At 33.8% G+C, this 18,929-nt stretch overlaps 1 protein-coding gene across 1 annotated transcript in view; it reads left to right on the top strand.

The window, feature by feature from the left end:
• Window positions 1-16,853, top strand: part of COBLL1 (cordon-bleu WH2 repeat protein-like 1) — a 185,328-nt gene extending 168,475 nt beyond the window's left edge. The window contains exons 10-14 of the mRNA XM_012655818.1: window positions 939-1,173; window positions 2,160-2,254; window positions 5,831-7,398; window positions 9,560-9,736; window positions 15,654-16,853. Coding sequence (XP_012511272.1) covers window positions 939-1,173; window positions 2,160-2,254; window positions 5,831-7,398; window positions 9,560-9,736; window positions 15,654-15,740 — 2,162 coding nt within the window. The 3' untranslated portion in view covers window positions 15,741-16,853. The remainder of the gene's footprint in view (window positions 1-938; window positions 1,174-2,159; window positions 2,255-5,830; window positions 7,399-9,559; window positions 9,737-15,653) is intronic.
• Window positions 16,854-18,929: the final 2,076 nt, after the last annotated feature.

The raw sequence follows: 18,929 nt of genomic DNA, 5'->3' as shown, positions 1-18,929 counted from the left end.
CTCCCAGCTATTTTCTCAAGCAAAATGAAAGCCCTTGCACACACAAAGACCTGCCCGTGAGTTATAAAGTTTTTATTCATAATTGCCAAAATTGGGAAACAATACAAATGTCCCTAAACTGAGGGAATGGGTAAACAAACTGGTTTTTCCATGTATTGAAATACTACTAACCTAGCCATAAAAAGGAGGGAATAACTGATCCATGCAACAGCATGATTTAATCTTGAATGTGTTACGTTAAATGAAGAAGCTGGACTCAAATGGCTAGAGAGTGTATGATTTCACTCATAGGACATTCTTGCAAAGGCAAAAAACTGTAGGGATAATGGTTGCCAGAGGCTAAGGTTAGTGACTGGGGTTGATTGCCAAGAAGTATGGAGGAATTTAGAGCGTTGACGGAATTCTTCTGTATCTTGATTGTGGTGCTGGTTACAAAACTATATATGTCTGTCAAAACTCAGAGAACTATGTTCCAAAAATGCTGAATTTTACTGAATGTAAATTGTACCTCATTTTAAAGGATGAAAAAAAAAAAAACCCACAACCCTGCCAGCAACTACAATAGTGTTTGACACAACATTTTTTTGAGTGAATGAATAAGAAGAAAAAGTAGTACACTAGAATAGATTTAATTTAATACACATTTCATAGATTCAATTTAATACCATTCTCTTTTAACAAAGAATAGTATTTTTCAGGCAATTTTTCCTATTTTGATGATCTCTAGGAAAAATCTATCAGGTATTCAAAAAATCCTAGTGAAATTTTAAGCTTTAATAACTTCACAAGTAAAGTGTTGTTGGCTTACAAAACGTCTTTTGAAAGTTTGTTTAAAAGAGTCCAGCTAATTATTATTTTAAAAATTTCTTCCTTGCCAAGACTGCATATGATGAATGAGGCAAATTAATATTTAGGATTATATCTGCATTTCTTTGTAGCTGGAATAAACTCTGATTATAGCCTTGGAGAGATAGATGAAAAGGAAGAACTGAGTGAAGTGCCTAAAGATGAGGCTGAAAATATTTCTCTGAAGTCACAAGATATTCCTTTTGTATCTACTGATAAAATAAGTGCATTGAAAAATGATCCCAACTCAGCCCTTGGCAATGAGAGTGGAAAGTCCTCACAAAACTCCAAGGAAGAAAAACACAAAACTAGAAGCACAGATGGACAGTAAGTAGTCTGTGTGTCAGAGGTTTGGTGGCAGTTTGTTTAATTAATGCCAGTCTTCTGAAATATAGATCTGATATTTTAAACACAAATATAGTCAGCCCTTTGGTTTATATTCCATTCCTTTTACCATCATGATACAAATTTATTAATAAAGTATCTAATTTCACATAATTATGTTCAAAGAAAATCAAATTTGACAGTTCTATCCCTGTGCAGATAAACCATAACATAGTTAATTTGTATGACTCGAAGTTTGTGTGCGTGTTTTGTCTATTACCTATGTGACCTAAATTTAATTTTTAGTTTTCACCAAATACTCCTGAAGGATTTCCACTGACTGGTGTATGAAAACAATTCTGTATATTAAAGTATGATGTTAAATCACCAGTATTATTTTGCAGTCAACTTTATGGTGCGGTCAACTTTCCACTTGATACTAGGAATGGAAAGCTATAGTCTAGTCCACATATATTATGTTTGAAATGTAACACCATGAATAAAGATGAAATCGACCAAGCAAAATAAACATCTTCATCGGAGGTTTACTATAATTTGCGTGGGATTGTCTCCAAATTAAACTATTCTATCACCACAAAATCAGTGAGGGCAATCCACATTCTGATTTATACAGTTGATCTTGCCAGATGTAAAACTAAAATGTTTCATTTTATTTCCTTTTTCTTTAAAAGATAGATAGCTGATAATAACAAAATAAAGATACTTTTGGAAAGGTGTTCATTTTACCAAGCTTCTTATATTTATTTTTCTTTGTAATTGGACCACCATATGAAAGCTAATGTTTCATAGCAGCATTTCCTCTCAGTTGTATTTTTCCTTTGCTATTAAATTTCCAGTATTTGGCAGAAAAAGAGGATTATTTTAGTCCATCCGTCTTTGTAAATTATTGCCTGTTTTCTGCGTGCGTGTGTGTGTGCGCGTGTGCTTGAATAGTATGAACATACAATGTACAATATCATATCTTTCAGAGGACCACGTAGCACAATATCTGATACAAGCAGTGAAGAGTTGGCAGATGATAGTATAAGAAGCTCGAAGTCTTTGGGCCCAAACCAAGAGAATGGTGAGTTATATAAACAGTAATAGCCAACACGTTCATAATATTATTATGTGACAGGGCGATTCTTAGTACTTCATGTGTATTAAGTCATTTAATCTCATATGTTAACTCACTTTAATACCTCTCATTTATGGGAATTATGGGTACTATTATTTTTAGTCCCAATTTATAGAGGATTGCACTGAAGAAATATTAAGTAACTGAGCTGAGGTCCCACAACTAGTAACTGCTGGGCCTAGGATTTAAACTCAGTCAGTATTGCTCTAAAGTGTGCTCTACCTTGTGTAGTACTTTTTTAAAAATTATGTCTTAGAGATTATCTAATTAAGATCTTGGATCTTAAAGATATATCCCCTATTTATCTATTTGTGGTCTATTTCTCTTTTTTCTAACTCCCTAGTCCAAGCCTGTTTTCCTTCATACTGAAGTTGCGACACCTTGGATGAAACTTACCTGTGTGATTTTTAAGGCCCAAACCTTAATTATACAACCTTATTCACCACTATTTACCAATTCTCATCCCCAAATCAAGACAGTTTCTTCTTTTTCTCATGATATAATTTGTTCACTTGTACTATTAGACGTATATTCATGTTGTCTGCATGGCAAACAATTTTCCATCTGCTTTACCTATTCAGTTTCTATTCAAATCCTAACATTTCATTTATTTATTTATTTTTTTACTTGATTATTAGAAGCCATGTAATTCTGTCTTCCTGACTCCCCAACTGGGTTGGACAGTCTTGGATCAGAGAAATTTTAATACTTTTTTTTTTGACTTCCTCAAAGCATGTGGAAGAACACTTAGATACTCCTAAAATATGTACCTAGGATGGAATTTCATAAAAACAATTCTATACAAATAGAAAATTCAAGGAGTACGCAGTGGTATTTTCAGGGGATAAGAAGCAAATGGCTTATCAATTCTCATAGTCTAATCTACTATGTTAATATAAAATACTAGGTTAAGATTCCTAGAAAACATAGGAATATAATATTCATATTTAGATAAGACATGGATAATCCCAATGTTATACGTATATAATTTTAGAAGTGTGATTTATGTGTGTTAACTTGACTATGTATGCCTCTGATTCATTTTCCCATACATTCAATACCATTGTGAGATACCATACTGAGAAGGTCTAAAAATAATTTCCCCATTTTTTTCCCTCTTGATTCAGTTTTTCACAGCATATACTAGTATGGCAGTAGCATCATAGAAATCATGATTTATTGATTTCCTATTGAGAAATCATGATTTTAAAACTGCTTCCTTCTCATTAAAATAATAGTGAAATTGAGTCATTTTTCTTTAAGATTTTGACATCAGGTTAGGGCTAGAGTCACAGGTACATTTATGTAATATTTTAATTTATGCATGAATTGCAATGACCTTTGTCAACTGTAGGTGTTTTTTAAAATAAATAAATTCTGTTATTCTTAAATTAGTTTAATTCTGTTTTCTTTTTTTCCTTCCCTTACCTAAATCTAAATCACCTACACTTAATCTAAATCATCCTTTCGTAAGGTGGCAGATGTCAGTGTCAGTTTTGAGTAGGGGGGTAGGATAATACAAAAGCTACCTTCTCCCTCTACTGGCCATCCTTGGAAAGTGGCCTTAGCCATTCATCGACACTTGTCAGATATGTATCATTGTCAGATATTTATCATTGTCAGATATGTGTGAGGATGGATTCTAAGTTTCCATGCCTGACAGTCATTGGGAATAATTGTGAAATGTTGATGAGACATTCAGAGTTAGACAATGGTAAAGTAGGTGTAACCCACCAAAAATATGAAAAAAAGAAATGTAGAGTTCTAAAACCAATAAATTAGGATTCATTATAGGGGATTTATTTTAAAATATATTTTTACATTGATATGCTTTCTTTTGGGAAATGTTTCTATTGTGTAAACTGGGAAATACCTATATCAGTGAAAAATGAGAAATAAGAGAGAAGAAAATACATTTAGGCTCATTTTCTGCTGCCAGGGACAATTAATTAAATTCTTTTGTGCTCATAACATTTCATATAAATATTAAAAAGTACTTATGAACCAAGTAAATTGAGAGGCAGAGTGTGCTGCTTCTATGATCCCTAATCAGAAATGTCCTTAATTTTATAAATCACAAAAGTCAATAATTATTGGTCATTGACAAAAGAAGTCACTGAAGTAGATGATACATATTTTGATAATCAGGAAAGAGTAAAAATGAATTCATTTTTAGATTTTATATTTAATGAATCTTACAACATAATATAGAATATTAACTGCCATGACGAAAAATCTGTACAATTAAGCAAAGTTTAAAAGTGTGAAGGTATTTTAAAAAATTGTTCATATACAAATTTCCCTGACAACATGATTTTTTTTTTTTTGGTATGCATGCATATCTTTTTCTTTTTTTAACAGAGGAACTGTATTACATAGTTCATTACATTTTAGGAAGTGCATTGATCTAATCTTCTTATAGGTTATTGTGGCTGATGATAAAACTACAGAGAAATACTTGACATCCTTTCATGATTTGACACCCAAGGTCCACATTTCTCTTGTGCTGTGCAAACTACTCCCATATCTGAAAAGGTCACTAAGGTTTTGCAGATAAGAGTAGTGGTCTTGCAGGAGGCATGATTCTTCAGGGCATTTGAACAGAGGAGCACGGCACATAAATGATTAGTTCAGTACAAGGCACGTGGTACAGACTCGTAAGCCTGTGTTTCCTTCCATGTGCCTCATGCCCGTGCTTTGCCATCATGTTGTTGACTGGAAGCTGTTGCTTTGTTAACCTAGATACTGGCAAGGGATTTTCATTTTCAGGAGGTCTGAATTAGAATCAAGAAGAAAAATAGTATGGGGGGGGAGGGAGGTTGCTTTCTCTACTTTGACTCTGACTCTAGAACAAGGATACCAATTTCCCACAGAGAAAAATCTAAACCAACGTGACTGTTTTTATGTAGTTGAAATCACTCATGTTATGACTAAAAATAGAGTTCTCTTAAAGTCTTTAGCAAGGACACTTAATTAACAAAACAATTAACTTAGATTGTTTTTACTTCAAATCTTAAAGGTAATGTTTTCTGTTATATGCCTTAATTAAAACTGACAACCTTTGCTGGGATTTTTTTCCTTTTTGATGTTATATTTAATGAAATATAAATATATTAGGGCTATAAAAGAGTCAAAATGGAGAAAAAATAGGGTGGGTTTTTTTTTTGTTCAATTTTTTTCCTTTGTCATTATTAACAATGACTGAAAATATGAAGTTTTCACTTTAAAGAAGAAACACAGCTTCTATAGAGCACTTGCTCTGGTCAGTACTCTAGCCTAATCAGCATACTATATAAATGGCATATATGATGTAAAACAAATATTTTCACCTATTTACATCTGAGCAAACTAAGGCTCAGAGGGGTTAATTAGCATGTCACATGCCACTACCTACCTTTGTGTAGTTAGTTGAAAATTATCTGTAGAATTCAACCTATTTCAGATTGGGGGAGGTTGTTATTGAAAACTTGAGATTTTCTACTTTCTTCCTACACTTAACTTGATATTTTTTTCTCTCAATAGTTCAAAATGAAATAATTGTCTTTCCAAAGAATACAGAAGATAATATGAAAAATGGAGTGAGGAAGACAGAAATCAATGTAGGAGATGTTACCAAAAGTAACAACATGGACAGGGAAATTGACAGACTGTCAAACTCTCAGGCATGTGAAACCGATACCATCATAAGTCACAAGCAAAACCATGTAGCAGCTTCATCAGTACCAGATCAAAAACTGAATCAAGCCAATGCAGAGAAGACAAAAATGCAAGATGCAGCAATTCAGACAACCCCTTCCTGTAACAGCTTTTACGGGAATCACCAAGATCATAATTTGTCTGACCTCAAAGTTGATGAAAGTGTACAAACTTCAAATAATAACAAATCAACTCAACACTCATCCTTAAGTCCACAAGATTCTGTGGATACCTCAAGGGAATTCAGGAGTCAGGGCAGCCTAATTATACATTCAGAAGATCAACCCACCATAAAAGATCCAATTTGTACACGTGGTAATGAAGATCTTTTGCCTCCTATAGATGGGATTGACAAAAATTCAACTGTTTCTTACCTAAAGAATTATCCATTTTACAGACAGGACTACAATCCCAAACCGAAACCTTCAAATGAAATTACAAGAGAGTATATACCCAAAATTGGAATGACTACTTATAAAATAGTGCCTCCCAAATCCTTGGAAATACTGAAGGACTGTGAATCAGAAACCACGGGGTATAAAAATGATCAGGAGATACACACTTTAGGAAAGCACACTCAAGAGAATGTGAAAGAAACTGCCATCCAAACAGACGGTCCTGTTATTTCTGAAGGTCCAAAGGAGCCACCACCGGACCTTAAACCTAAACCTAACTTGAGAACCGAGCATCAGGTACACAGTGCTGTGAGCTCACCTGACGATGCCACAGTTAATCCTCTGAAACCTACTCCCAAAGTGACAAGACACGCTGGCACAGCTCCTTTTGTGCCAAATTTGGAAGATATAAACAATATTTTGGAGTCAAAATTTAAATCTCGGGTTTCAAATCCCCAAGCCAAACCAAGTTCTTTTTTCCTGCAGATGCAAAAGAGAGTATCAGGTCACTATGTGACATCTGCAGCTGCCAAAAGTGTCCATGCTGCCCCTAATCCTACACTAAATGAACCGACAAATGAAGAGGCAGAAAGGGATATGCTGCCTCCTTCAGAGCAGACTCTTTCTCCCTTAAGTAAAACAATTCATTCTGTTCCACAACCCCATGTTAAAAAAACTGATGATGACATCATCAGTCAGAAGCCTGCTGAAACCTCTCCTCCTCCCACAGCTCCCAAACCTGCCACTCTTCCCTCTACTCAGGTAGCAGCACTAAATCTGAAGACTTTGAAAGCTTTTGGTGCCCCACGACCATACTCAAGCTCTGCTCCTTCTCCGTTTGCCCTGGCTGTAGTGAAAAGGTCACAGTCTTTCAGTAAAGCACGTACGGACTCATCCTGTGATGGTGCATCTGCCCAATCTCCGGCCAACACAGAGGAAGGGAAGACCCATTCAGTAAATGAGTTTGTGGACACTCCACAACTTGGTGTGATTGATAAGGTAAATGTTACCTTTTTAAAAATAAGGATTCATATTTAACAACATGGCAAAAATGGAGGTTAATGAGCATGTTGGTATGTTTGTGTGCTACTGAACTCTGAATCCTTATTAATCTTATCAAGCTATTATAGGGAAAAGAGAGTGGTAATACATAGAATCTGATTATTTACTCTGAGAGTTATTATAATACATATAACTTGTTTGGGTATTACTGTAGGGTCATCATTATATATTGTGCCATTAGCAAATGTTTTAAAATTGCTTTGTTCATATATTTGTATAATGTACTAGTTTATGGTTCTGACTGTTTTCCTGTGTTTTATCTTAATTTGTTTTCAACTTTTCTGGATGCTCTGGCTTGCTTTATTTTCTTCACCAATTTTACAGTACTATATAATAGCAAAATAAATAGTTTTAATTATGTAGAAACATAAATTGTATCAGAGACTAGATAAAATAATCGAGCATCTCTCAGTTATGCATTTTCCATCATACACATTCAACCTCAACTTATCAAACATTTTTATACATAAATAATTTAAATTGAAAAGAGCTTTAAAATGTAATTTTCTTGGCCCGGCATGGTGGCTCACACCTGTAATCCTAGCACTCTGGGAGGCCGAGGTGAGAGGATGGCTTGAGGTCAGGAGTTAGAGACCAGCCTGAGCAAGAGCGAGACCCTGTCTCTACTAAAAATAAAAAAAAATTAGCTGGGCGTGGTGGCATGCGCCTGTAGTCCCAGCTACTCGGGAGGTTGACACAGGAGGATCGCTTGAGCCCAGGAGTTTGAGGTCGCTGTCAGCTAGGCTGATGCCATGGCACTCTAGCCCCAGCAACAGAGCGAGACTGTCTCAAAAATAAATAAATAAAAATAAAATGTAATATTCTTAATTCCCCTTTTTGTCAATTCAATGTCAAGTTTTCCAATTCTAATATGTATGCTGACCAAAATATCATCTAACTACTATGTAACTTAGTGTTTGGTCAACTGAATGTTGTATTTTGCTAGGTTCAGATAATACAGTCAAAGGAGAGGATGAAATTCACAACATGAATCATGATAATCCTCATGCAATTTTTAAGAAATATTTTGTGTACTTTTACTCTGATAGTGTTTAAAGAATACTTTCATATTTATGTGACAGTTCCAAAAGTATTTAATACCACTTTTTCAAACATTCCTAGAGTAAGAGAACATTAACCATATTGCCAAGTAAAGATTTTTTCATAATTCTAAAGCAATATTTATCTTGAAGAATATTTCTTCATGTATTTAACATTCATGTCTATTACTTTGATATAGCATCAGGACGAGATGTATGATCCAGAGATTAATTCTTGGGAACAAAGCCTGTGTTTTTTCTTGGAATGGAATACCGTTCCTAAACAACAGGAGCTTGATTTAGATAATACAATTTATTTAAGTCATTGCCTGAGCCCTGTTTAGCTCTTTTTTTGTAAAGATATTTATTTGGCAGTGTGAAAAAGACATTTTTAAAGATTACTTGATAACATACACCAGTTAAATCATCTACTAAATATTCCTTCCTAAGAGTTTAATTAAATTTTTGATTCTTCAATTTGGAAGTTCCTGATTTTTATTTTTAATCTCATGGAAGAAATAAAACGTGGTCAGCACTTAATCCCTGTGACTTGCAGAAACACAACATAAGCTATTAAGTGTAGCATAGTAATTAGTATTCCTATGTTAGAAGATATATTAGATTTGACCAATATGAAATTGCCAGTATGTGACTGTTTTATACATTTAAAAATGATAGTTTCGCAGCTTAATATGTTGGAACCATAAAATGGATTATTTTGTTTGAAAATTTTTTATTAATTTGGTTCTTCTAGCCAACTCCCTGTATTGGCAAAACCAGCATTTTTTGACTCAAGCACAGTAAAATTACCACTGTACTTATGAAACAAAGAGAGGTACCACTTTTCTTCCTTAGTCTCTGAGTTCAAGAGAAGAGAAGATAATGCCTTCATCTTCTAACTGAATTAGAGATAATTCAGTGGTTGAGGTAACAGATCTGTGTTTAAAGCACCAGTATGGCAAATGGTGATGCTTAAAGATGATGAATTTTTTTTTTTGGCAAAAATGGCCTCTTCTTCTCTTGGTATTCATATAAATGTTTTGCATTTCTTTTTGTAGGACAATAACTCTGCATATAATGAACAGAATTCCCAAATACCAACTCCAACTGACTGTCCATCATCCACCCTTAAGAGACAAAGTTCTTTAACATTCCAAAGCTCTGACCCAGAACAGATCCGGCATAGTTTGCTGACTGCAATCCGTTCTGGAGAGGCTGCTGCCAAATTGAAAAGGGTAAGTTTTCTTTATCATATGGTGACATTGGGTTTATGATACTAATTTAAACTAATACTTAAGGAAAATTTTTTTTTAGCATTTAAATCTAAATGGGGATCCAAAAGTTACTTTTTTATGTCAGGGGTCATTTTTAAAGTATAAGCTGAAAGAGTCCAGAGTCTTACACATACTTAAAAATATGTTGAGTCTATTTTCCACAATGTGGGCCAGGTGTAGAAAACAAGTTTTGTTCATTCTTACATAAATATATAGAGAAAGTGCCCAGACTCTTATTTTGAGAAATTATGTTAATACGGTAAGAAAGATTCTTTTGAAAATACCTCCCTATTCCAGATAAGGTGTGGATTAGGTGATAGGAACCTGCAAGTTTTCAGTCATAGCTTCTGCAGTGATTAATGTTACTACCATACATGGGGTTTGGGGGAGAGTTTTATAAGTTAAACAAACAAGAAAATCTAGAGCATTTAGATGAGAGCTAATACAGAAATTCAAGTCTTAGTAATGTCCTGCCAAAGTTGTCTAGCACCTCCTTGCTAAGGCATGTAGGAGAGCATCAGGAGAGGAGGTATATTTCTTTGCAGGGCAAACACTGAACGAGTGTCACAGGGAATTCTTTACAGGCAAATTTCCTCCGTTGTCCCCTTCATCCACGGACAGAGGATGTGCTGAAGCTTCGAGCAAGGCACCATCACTTAGACTCACTAGAGGCAGTCATCTCCCTAAACCTCTGTCCTCTTCTCCCCTTGGTCCTCCTGGTTGGAAGCACCCAACATCCAAGACAAGAAAAGTACTTCTTATACTGCTGACTCCCTAGGCATTCATTTTGTGAATTCTTTCTCCAATCATTTTAGAAGCCGTTTAGAGAAGAGTAAGAGACTTGTGGAGCAAAAAACATTGTATGAACAGAAATTAAATCTACAAAGGAACAGAAATGCTACAAAGATAGAAAAAATGGCAAAAGGCTTTCCGGGCCTTTCCAACCACATCAACATTGGCTGGACTTGAGTGCTCGAGCCAGTTTTCTTAGTGTGTTTGTGTGGAGCCATGAATGTCAGCCATTCCCTCCCAGAGGACTTGGCACTCCCGTCTGGGCAAACACAGAGACAAGGCAAAATACTGGGTGCTGTCAAAGTGGAGGAAACAGGAAGGAATAATTGAGGGCATTAGGTTTGAATTTTGTAGATTGTTTTTAAAGTCTTCATTTAGGGGCCAGGCTGCATAAAAATTTGGATTAACCTTGAATATTGAAATTGGTATTTTCACAGGTCATGGCAAATTTATATTTTTGGGGGGTGATACAGTCCTATGTTAATACATTGTACAGTCTCACTTATAAAAATTTTCCCATTTCTGATCTTGTATTAATAAATTAAGGATGAGTTTCAAACCACTCACTACTGGTTTTTCGGTTCAATAAATCTGACCAGGATTCTTTAAGCACGTAAGTACCAAACATTGTACTAGACACTGGGAATACAAAAATGAGCAAAATGAAGCCTATGCCTTCTATGCATTCACAGACTGGGTCTGAGATACACTGGTGTATCGGGACTGTGGGAGAACCAAGTAACTGCACAGAAACTGATTGCAATGCCTTTGTACTTAGTGCAGATATTAATCAATTTCAATGAACTAAGTGTAGAAAATTAAATTGAAAATTTCTTTTAGGCCAACAGAATTATACAGGCCAGCAGCTGTATACTTGATGTGTTATGGGCCCTGACTTGGCAGTCCTTTCACATAGAAAATGTTCATTTCTTTCAGAATGAGCTGGAAACGAATCAACAGAGAAAGCAGGCTCTAAATGATGATCCTATAATTGTATCCTGTTTAAAATTCATTTCTTTAGGTTCTATTGAGTCTAAAATTTTCTCTTTCAGTCGGAGGTTACTGATAGCTCTAAGTCTATATAGTGCCACCTCCTAAATTTTTTTAATGAAAATTCCATACATGATCCATTTTATTTCACTGAAAATGGACATAGGCTCTAATAAAGTTTATACAGTGTCCACACTTCATGACCAAGATTTTTATATCTAGTTACATATCCTAAAAGTTGTGTTTTTGTGTACCAGGACTTAAACATGTAAGAATTTTTATGAAACGTTATTTGTAATAACACCGAGTAAATATACCCTTAATATCTAATTAGTAGAATAAATAGTAGTATATGCAAAGAATGAACTATCATATAACAATAAAGTGGACAAACACACAAAAATGCGTATATGTAAAGTTTGACAGCATACAAAACTATTTAGTGATGCATGCATAGATGGCAATTATTTTTAAAAGCAAGGAAGTAATTATAAAAATCATGATAGTGGTAACCTGCGGAGCGGAAGAAACAGGGTTGTCGAGAGCCTATTGAGGTAGGACAGGCACACAATTTAAAAGGGAATCAAAAACTAATCAACATAAATGTTATTTAATGTAATATATTTAAAATAGCCAAATTAATGCAAAAATCTATGATGAAGAAAATATACAAATTCTAAATAAAGACCAGATTAGTAGGGGGCTGAAGGTATTCTTTTTCTTGACCTGGGTGGTGAGTTATATGCATGTTTGTTTACTTTCACTGGGCTGAATATTTATGTTCAATGTACTTTTCACACATGTATTCTATTTCATAAAATTGAAAAAAAGTGGCAAAAATGAACACAAGCAGGCTCTTAATTTCTTGTGATCTTAAATCCCATGTTTCCGTCCTGTACTGAAGGTTTCTCCTAGTTTCTTTTAAATTCTGACTCTTTTTTTATAAAACAACAATTACACTGCCAAATAAAATCTCCAGTGATTTTGACAGTAGGTTTAGATTGTTCATCAGAAAGTTGGCACTGTGTTTGCCTGTATCTTGACACCCAAATGTTTAATTTAACTCCAGGTACCAACTTGCCTTATGGCTCTGGTTCATACCTGAGCAATTAACCTTCATTATAATGGTTGGTTCACATTAGAACAATTATCTAGCTGATTGCTCTCATGTAAATGTAGTTGTGAACATGCCATGTTTTTTTTCAAGTTTCTAAAGGGTTTTTCCATTCCTTACCTCCACTCAACCCCCATTTAGTCACAGAAATTAGTCTTGTCTTCATATAAAGCATTAATAAATCTAGCTCAGTATTTTATAAATTGTTTGGCGTTAAGATTTATATATGAAACAGCAAATTATTTATGGAGAGTAAGACCGATTAATCCAATATCATTGGCCTATGTTGACACAAAACTACTTTGGCTGCTTTAATTCATGGTGCCTAAATTACTAAAAATCAAGTTATCATGCTATTAGAAATAAAATATAGGTGTGTAAAAACAAGATCTGAAAAAAACTAATGAATGATATTTAGCACTATATATTACTTGTTTTCTCAGAATTAAAATTTGTCTTTGGCTCAGTAGAAGCCTGGAGGGAAAGGAAAAACTGGATGTGTTACCCAGAATCCTGTTGGCTTTTTTGTTTATTTAATTGGTCTGCTTTTTATTCAAATTTCCTTGGTTTGAATTTGAACAATCAAAGAGTTTCAGGTTGGCAGCTATTTCCCTATGTTTTTAAAATAAAAATAAATGATAGAACATTTCATAATTATGTTCCTTATGGCAACAAGAAAACTATGTGAAATTTCTGAAAATTTTTAAACTTCAAGGGTAGACAATCAACTAGTATATTCACATCAGTAAGTTCTTAAATGTTTTTTTTTTTGTTTTTTTTTTGTGAGACAGAGTCTCACTGTGTTGCCCGGGCTAGAGTGCCGTGGCATCATCTTAGCTCACAGCAACCTCAAACTCCTGGGCTCAAGCGATCCTCCTGCCTCAGCCTCCCGAGTAGCTGGGACTACAGGCATGCGTCACCATGCCCGGCTAGTTTTTTCTATATATTTTTAGTTGTCCAATTCATTTCTTTCTATTTTTGGTAGAGACGGGGTCTCGCTCTTGCTCAGGCTGGTTCCGAACTCCTGAGCTCAAACAATCCGCCCGCCTCAGCCTCCCAGAGTGCTAGGATTACAGGCGTGAGCCACCGCGCCTGGCCTTAAATGTTATTTTTTTACAGTATCTAAATGTAACATATTCCTTGTTCAAAAAATTCAAGCAATACTTTTATAAATGTTTGTAAAAAGTTATATCCTATTAAAGAAATATTCATTGAGCACTACAGTGCGCCAGGCACTAAAATAAACATTGATGTAAAGTGGGTATAAAATGGCATTAAAAATAGATAAGAATTCTACCCTCAGAATTTATAGGATAGTATTATAGCAACATCTTCTCATGTTTAAAAGTTTAGTAAACAAGTTTTTAAATATCAAAGAAAATGCCATTTTACTCCAAAAGTAACTGCTCTTGACAGATTACTGTGTAACCTTCTAGGCCATTTTTGTAGTTTATAAGCATTTAATTTTCAAAAATGGAATCTTCTACAAATCATTCATAAACATATAGTTCTTGAAGCTATTCATCTGATTACATATATCCATACCAATCTTTTAAGGCTATATAGTATTTGATTATATAAATGTAATATACCTTACTTGCTCCTTATTGGTGGACATTGTATATATGGCACTACAATGAGTACCTTTAATTGTAGATTAAATATTTAGAGTTTAAACATCAGTATGTTTCTTAAATGCTTAAAACAAATTTTCTCTTTTACTTCACAAAGAATTACGAGAACTACAATTTTGGCAAGAATTACAATAGTAATTCTTCTATACACAGAGAATTTGGGACCATGATTACACAATGAAAAGTCATTACCTGTCATTTGTTGGCTATATTTGGAAAGAAATGAATACTGAACATGAATACTGAACAGGGTGCAGATGAATTCTCCCTTCTACTGGTGGCAACTCCTTTTTTTAGACATTTTATGTCAGGTTGTAGTGTCAGCCACTTTACTCCATTCTGGATTCATAAGATAGACAAGAAAACTCATTAGTTTAGATAACCATTTAGTAAAAGCAAGACATGAAGCACAAGGAAACTAAATCCAAGCTACATTTGCCAATTTCATTTTCCTTTTCACTAATTTATTCTGTTGATAGGCAGAATCTGTGGCCGTTTGTATTTTAGTTCTTGTGAGATGATAGTGTTTAATTATGAATCTAAATTAGTCAAATTATAATCTAGAGATAAACTTAAAATATCTTCATTATATTTTATGTTCAATATTTCAAAATATACATATTTATTCAGGATACAGATGATTTTTCTTTATATTCTTCTAAAGCTAGACTTTAGGAAATTCGTGTTTTAGTGTTTCTATTCACTCACAGTTTGCAAATTGAAGACTTTGCCATAGAATTTGGAAAATTAGGAGTTGATTTACTGAAGGAAAAAAAAAAACCTTTTCATTATGCAATTATTTTGACACAACAGTCATAGATTTTACTTTTTTTTTAAGCCCTTCATATGAAAGCATTTTAAAAACCAAAGGCTATTTGTCTTGTTTTGTCAATAAGGGGTCAATGGGAGGGAAACTTCAAGTTAATATATACCATCAATACAAAAATTGTAAAATTCATTCCTTTGTGAAATTCAGTTTTTTTCCTACATTCTCTAAGGCACTTTCTGGGAGCCAGAATTAATCTAGCTACAAATGCTCTTTAACAGCTTGGCGTGCAGTCTGTTTGTGCTTTTGTCCTTTGTGTTGATGTGGTAATTTTGTAAAGACTAAAATGTGTCAATGGATTATTTAACTTGTTTGTTGTGGAAATAACAACTCTCTCATTTTTTAATTTTATAGTAGAGTGAACATTTATTATTGATTATTTATAGTTTATTAAGTAATAAATACTAAATGTTAGCATTTACAATTAAGCAGAACTTAAAATGTGGTAATTGTTGAAAACCGAAAATTAGGCAGCTGTACCATTTTAAATTGATGGGTGCAAAGTGTATTTCTTTCTCTTAGGTTACCGTTCCACCAAATACAATATCTGTGAATGGAAGGTCAAGACTCAGCCATTCCATGTCCACTGAAGCCCAGGAAGGCCGTTGAATGCTGCCCTGCCATAGTACACTTCCCCTTTTCCGCTTCACAGACCAACTTCATACTAACGGAAAATGCTGGCAAATGTATATTCAGATGTGCACTAATATATTTTCTGTTAAAGTATAAGAATTTGTGCTATGGCTTTTAATGCCAGAAGAATTACCAGAATTTATAATTTATAATAATTTTTTCTTTTTTTTTTTTTTTGCCTTAAGAGCTAAATATGCTGCTTTAGAACTTTGAAACGAAGTGTAAATGACTTTCAATTTTTTCAAATGAGAAATAATCACTTTTTACTGACTTCATTTACTGACACATTCTCTACAACAGTGACTTAGATAAAAGTATAAATTAAGATGCATAGATGTGTATTTGTATGACACATAAATAGCTAGGCAAACAGATCTGACATTTGCCGCCTCAATGTTACAGTTTAATTGGAAACATTTATAAGTTAAATAAAGCCTGTTTTGTGCTGAAAGAAGTTAGAAAACTAGTGATACCAAATAAGTATATTCAGTTCAAAAATTATTTTCCATAACGAATCACTTAGTGTGAAAAAGTTGTGTATTCTTTATGTAATTATAAATCAGTGTCAAACTTATAGGAAGCTCATAGTATTTTAATATTTTATTAACATGGAACACTTGGTTTTTTAGTCTTTAGAACTTAAATTGCACAAGAATAATTTTTAATATTTTCTGTATATAATTATGACATTGTCACACAGATATTACACATTTTATGTGCCAGAAGCCTTAAAAATCTGTGAAAATGTTGATATATTGTGATAGTTATTTCACATTTGATATGTAGAGAGGAATAGGGGTTAGTTTATGTCCATATTGGAAAACTTTAAAGATTATTTGGAAGTCAGAAATCCTGGTTTTAATTCAAGTAAATGATAAAGTAGTCATTATGTAGTTCAGAAGCTAATATTCTAAATAATAATATATATTTACATTAAAGCTAAAACTGTTAAGCAAAACAATGCCTAATTTGTTGGCTTATAACTACTCTGGGATCTAGGGCTTGTTGGGGTTCTGTCCCTACGAAAAGAATTTAATTGTTCACTTACTCTAAAAGCTTTGTTCAAACAAGCTGATACTACGTTTATTTCTATTAAAGCTACTGGAATATCTGCCTCTTTGGAAAATGTGTTCATTTTTTTTTTCCTGTTAAATAAAAGCAAGTTGTATATTTGGGGTGCTTTTTTTAAAAATGTAGTTTGTGTCAACCAGGATATTTTTGTGCCTCACCTGATACACACATTTCTATCAGCCAGTGAACAAACAAATAATAGTAAGGCCTACCATTTATTAGGGCTCCCTAGTGCACAGTTAAGCCCTAACATTCTGACTCCAAAATCCATGGTCTAAACATGTGAAATGCTTTGTATGGTTGCTGATACTTGGTAAGGGCGTCTCAAATGCTAAATGTTGCTGCCATTTTCCTTGAGTCAGAGTTGGAGAGACCCTCATATAAAGATACTTAAGTTATATCATTATAAGCCAACAGAAAAAGGAGTGAATTTTTGAAAAGTTGTGTTTGTACAATTGATTATCCACTTAGAAAAAAATAAATTTGGCTTCCTACTCCAAACCTTAAATATATTTTATTTGTATTAAAGATTATCTTTTAAAAGTACTATTTGAAAACTTAGAAGAATATATTCAATATTCTCAGACCTCAGGATATGAAAAATTGTTTAAGACACAAAGGCACAGTCATATTTGATACATTTAAATACATTAAAATTTAAAACATGTACATTAAGTACTATGAAAGCTAAAAGATAAGCCAAAAGATATTTTCAATATATATGAAAGGTTTAATTTATGAAAATATAAAAATTCCTATAACTCATAAAAAGACTACTCAATAGAAATATGAGCACACTGAAAGTGTGAAATCCAAAAGGCCAACTAACCTGGAAAAAATACTCTTCACTAACCAGGAAAGTATGAGTTAAAAACACAGGGAGGTAACCACCTCAAATCAGCAAAAAGTATAAGTTTCAAAATAGCAAGTTTTGTCAAGAACATCAAGCTGTGGGAAAGCATACTGGCACAACCATCAATTTTACGATATCTAGTAGTAATAAAGATCCCTTACCATGTCACCTGAAAGAACCTACACACATGCATAAGGAGACGCCTGTAAAAATGTTATGGCAGCCTTGTGTATAACAGCAGAAGGGTCCTAACCACTGCTCGATACTGGTAATACATGTATGATAGACTTCTTTACAACAGTCAACATGAACGAGTTAGGGTTATGTATGTCAGCATGGGTACATCTCAAAAATAAGTGAGAATAGCAAGTTGTGGAACAAAATGTTTCTTATGATACCAGTTATATAAAGTATGCAAAATGATACTAAAAATTATGGCTAGTTACATATAGAAAAAATATATTTGCTGGTGGGTTACCTGTGGGAACAAAGATTGGATTGAGATTTACAGGAGACATCAATTATGTTTATAGTGTTTTATAAGCTGCCTTTGAAAACAAGAGCTTGTTATACTCTAGGTTCTAGTGTACTTGAAATAGTTTGTATTTAAGGGTCACATAGGACTTAGAGGGGCATGTATATATATGAGCCGTTAATACATGAAAAGTCGCCCTATCCACAGCATTTTAGGACAACATACTACCCTCTCAACTGGGAAAAGAAATTTGTGGCAAGTAGTTTTCACCCATTGTATTCTCAACAGCAAAAGTAAGATATAAGAATCATCTAGAACCAACTTTTTTCATATTTAATTTTTGGCATTTAGGCATTTCGCTTTTCTTTCTTCTCAGATTATTTCTTTATAATATTTTAAAATTCAGATTTTATATATAGATTATGAAATACCCTCTTTTTTGTCTCCAGCATTCCACTCCCCTCTCCAGAGATAACCACTGTTAGTATTGTGATATGACTCCCTGTGTAGATGTATTCATATCCAATACATATCTACAGGTTGGTTTTGGGGTTTTATATTTTTGCATTTTTGTAGGGGTTTTTCCCTTAACATAAAAAGAGTCGCACTCTAATGCTATTTAGCAACTTGCCTTTTATACCAGCAATGTACTGGAAGAGCTTTGCTTTTTCTACATATAAATCTATCATATTTCGGTTAGCTGATCTCCTTTTATTTGTTTCTTGCTGTGGTACACAGTGTTGGGTAGAGTCCAGACATTTGGGTT

Source organism: Propithecus coquereli, unplaced genomic scaffold (genome assembly GCF_000956105.1).
Source record: "Propithecus coquereli isolate 6110/MARCELLA unplaced genomic scaffold, Pcoq_1.0 Scaffold49, whole genome shotgun sequence".
NCBI classification, from domain to species: domain Eukaryota; kingdom Metazoa; phylum Chordata; class Mammalia; order Primates; family Indriidae; genus Propithecus; species Propithecus coquereli.
Note: the sequence above shows the minus strand (reverse complement) of the source record. Positions and strands in the feature narration are given on the sequence as shown.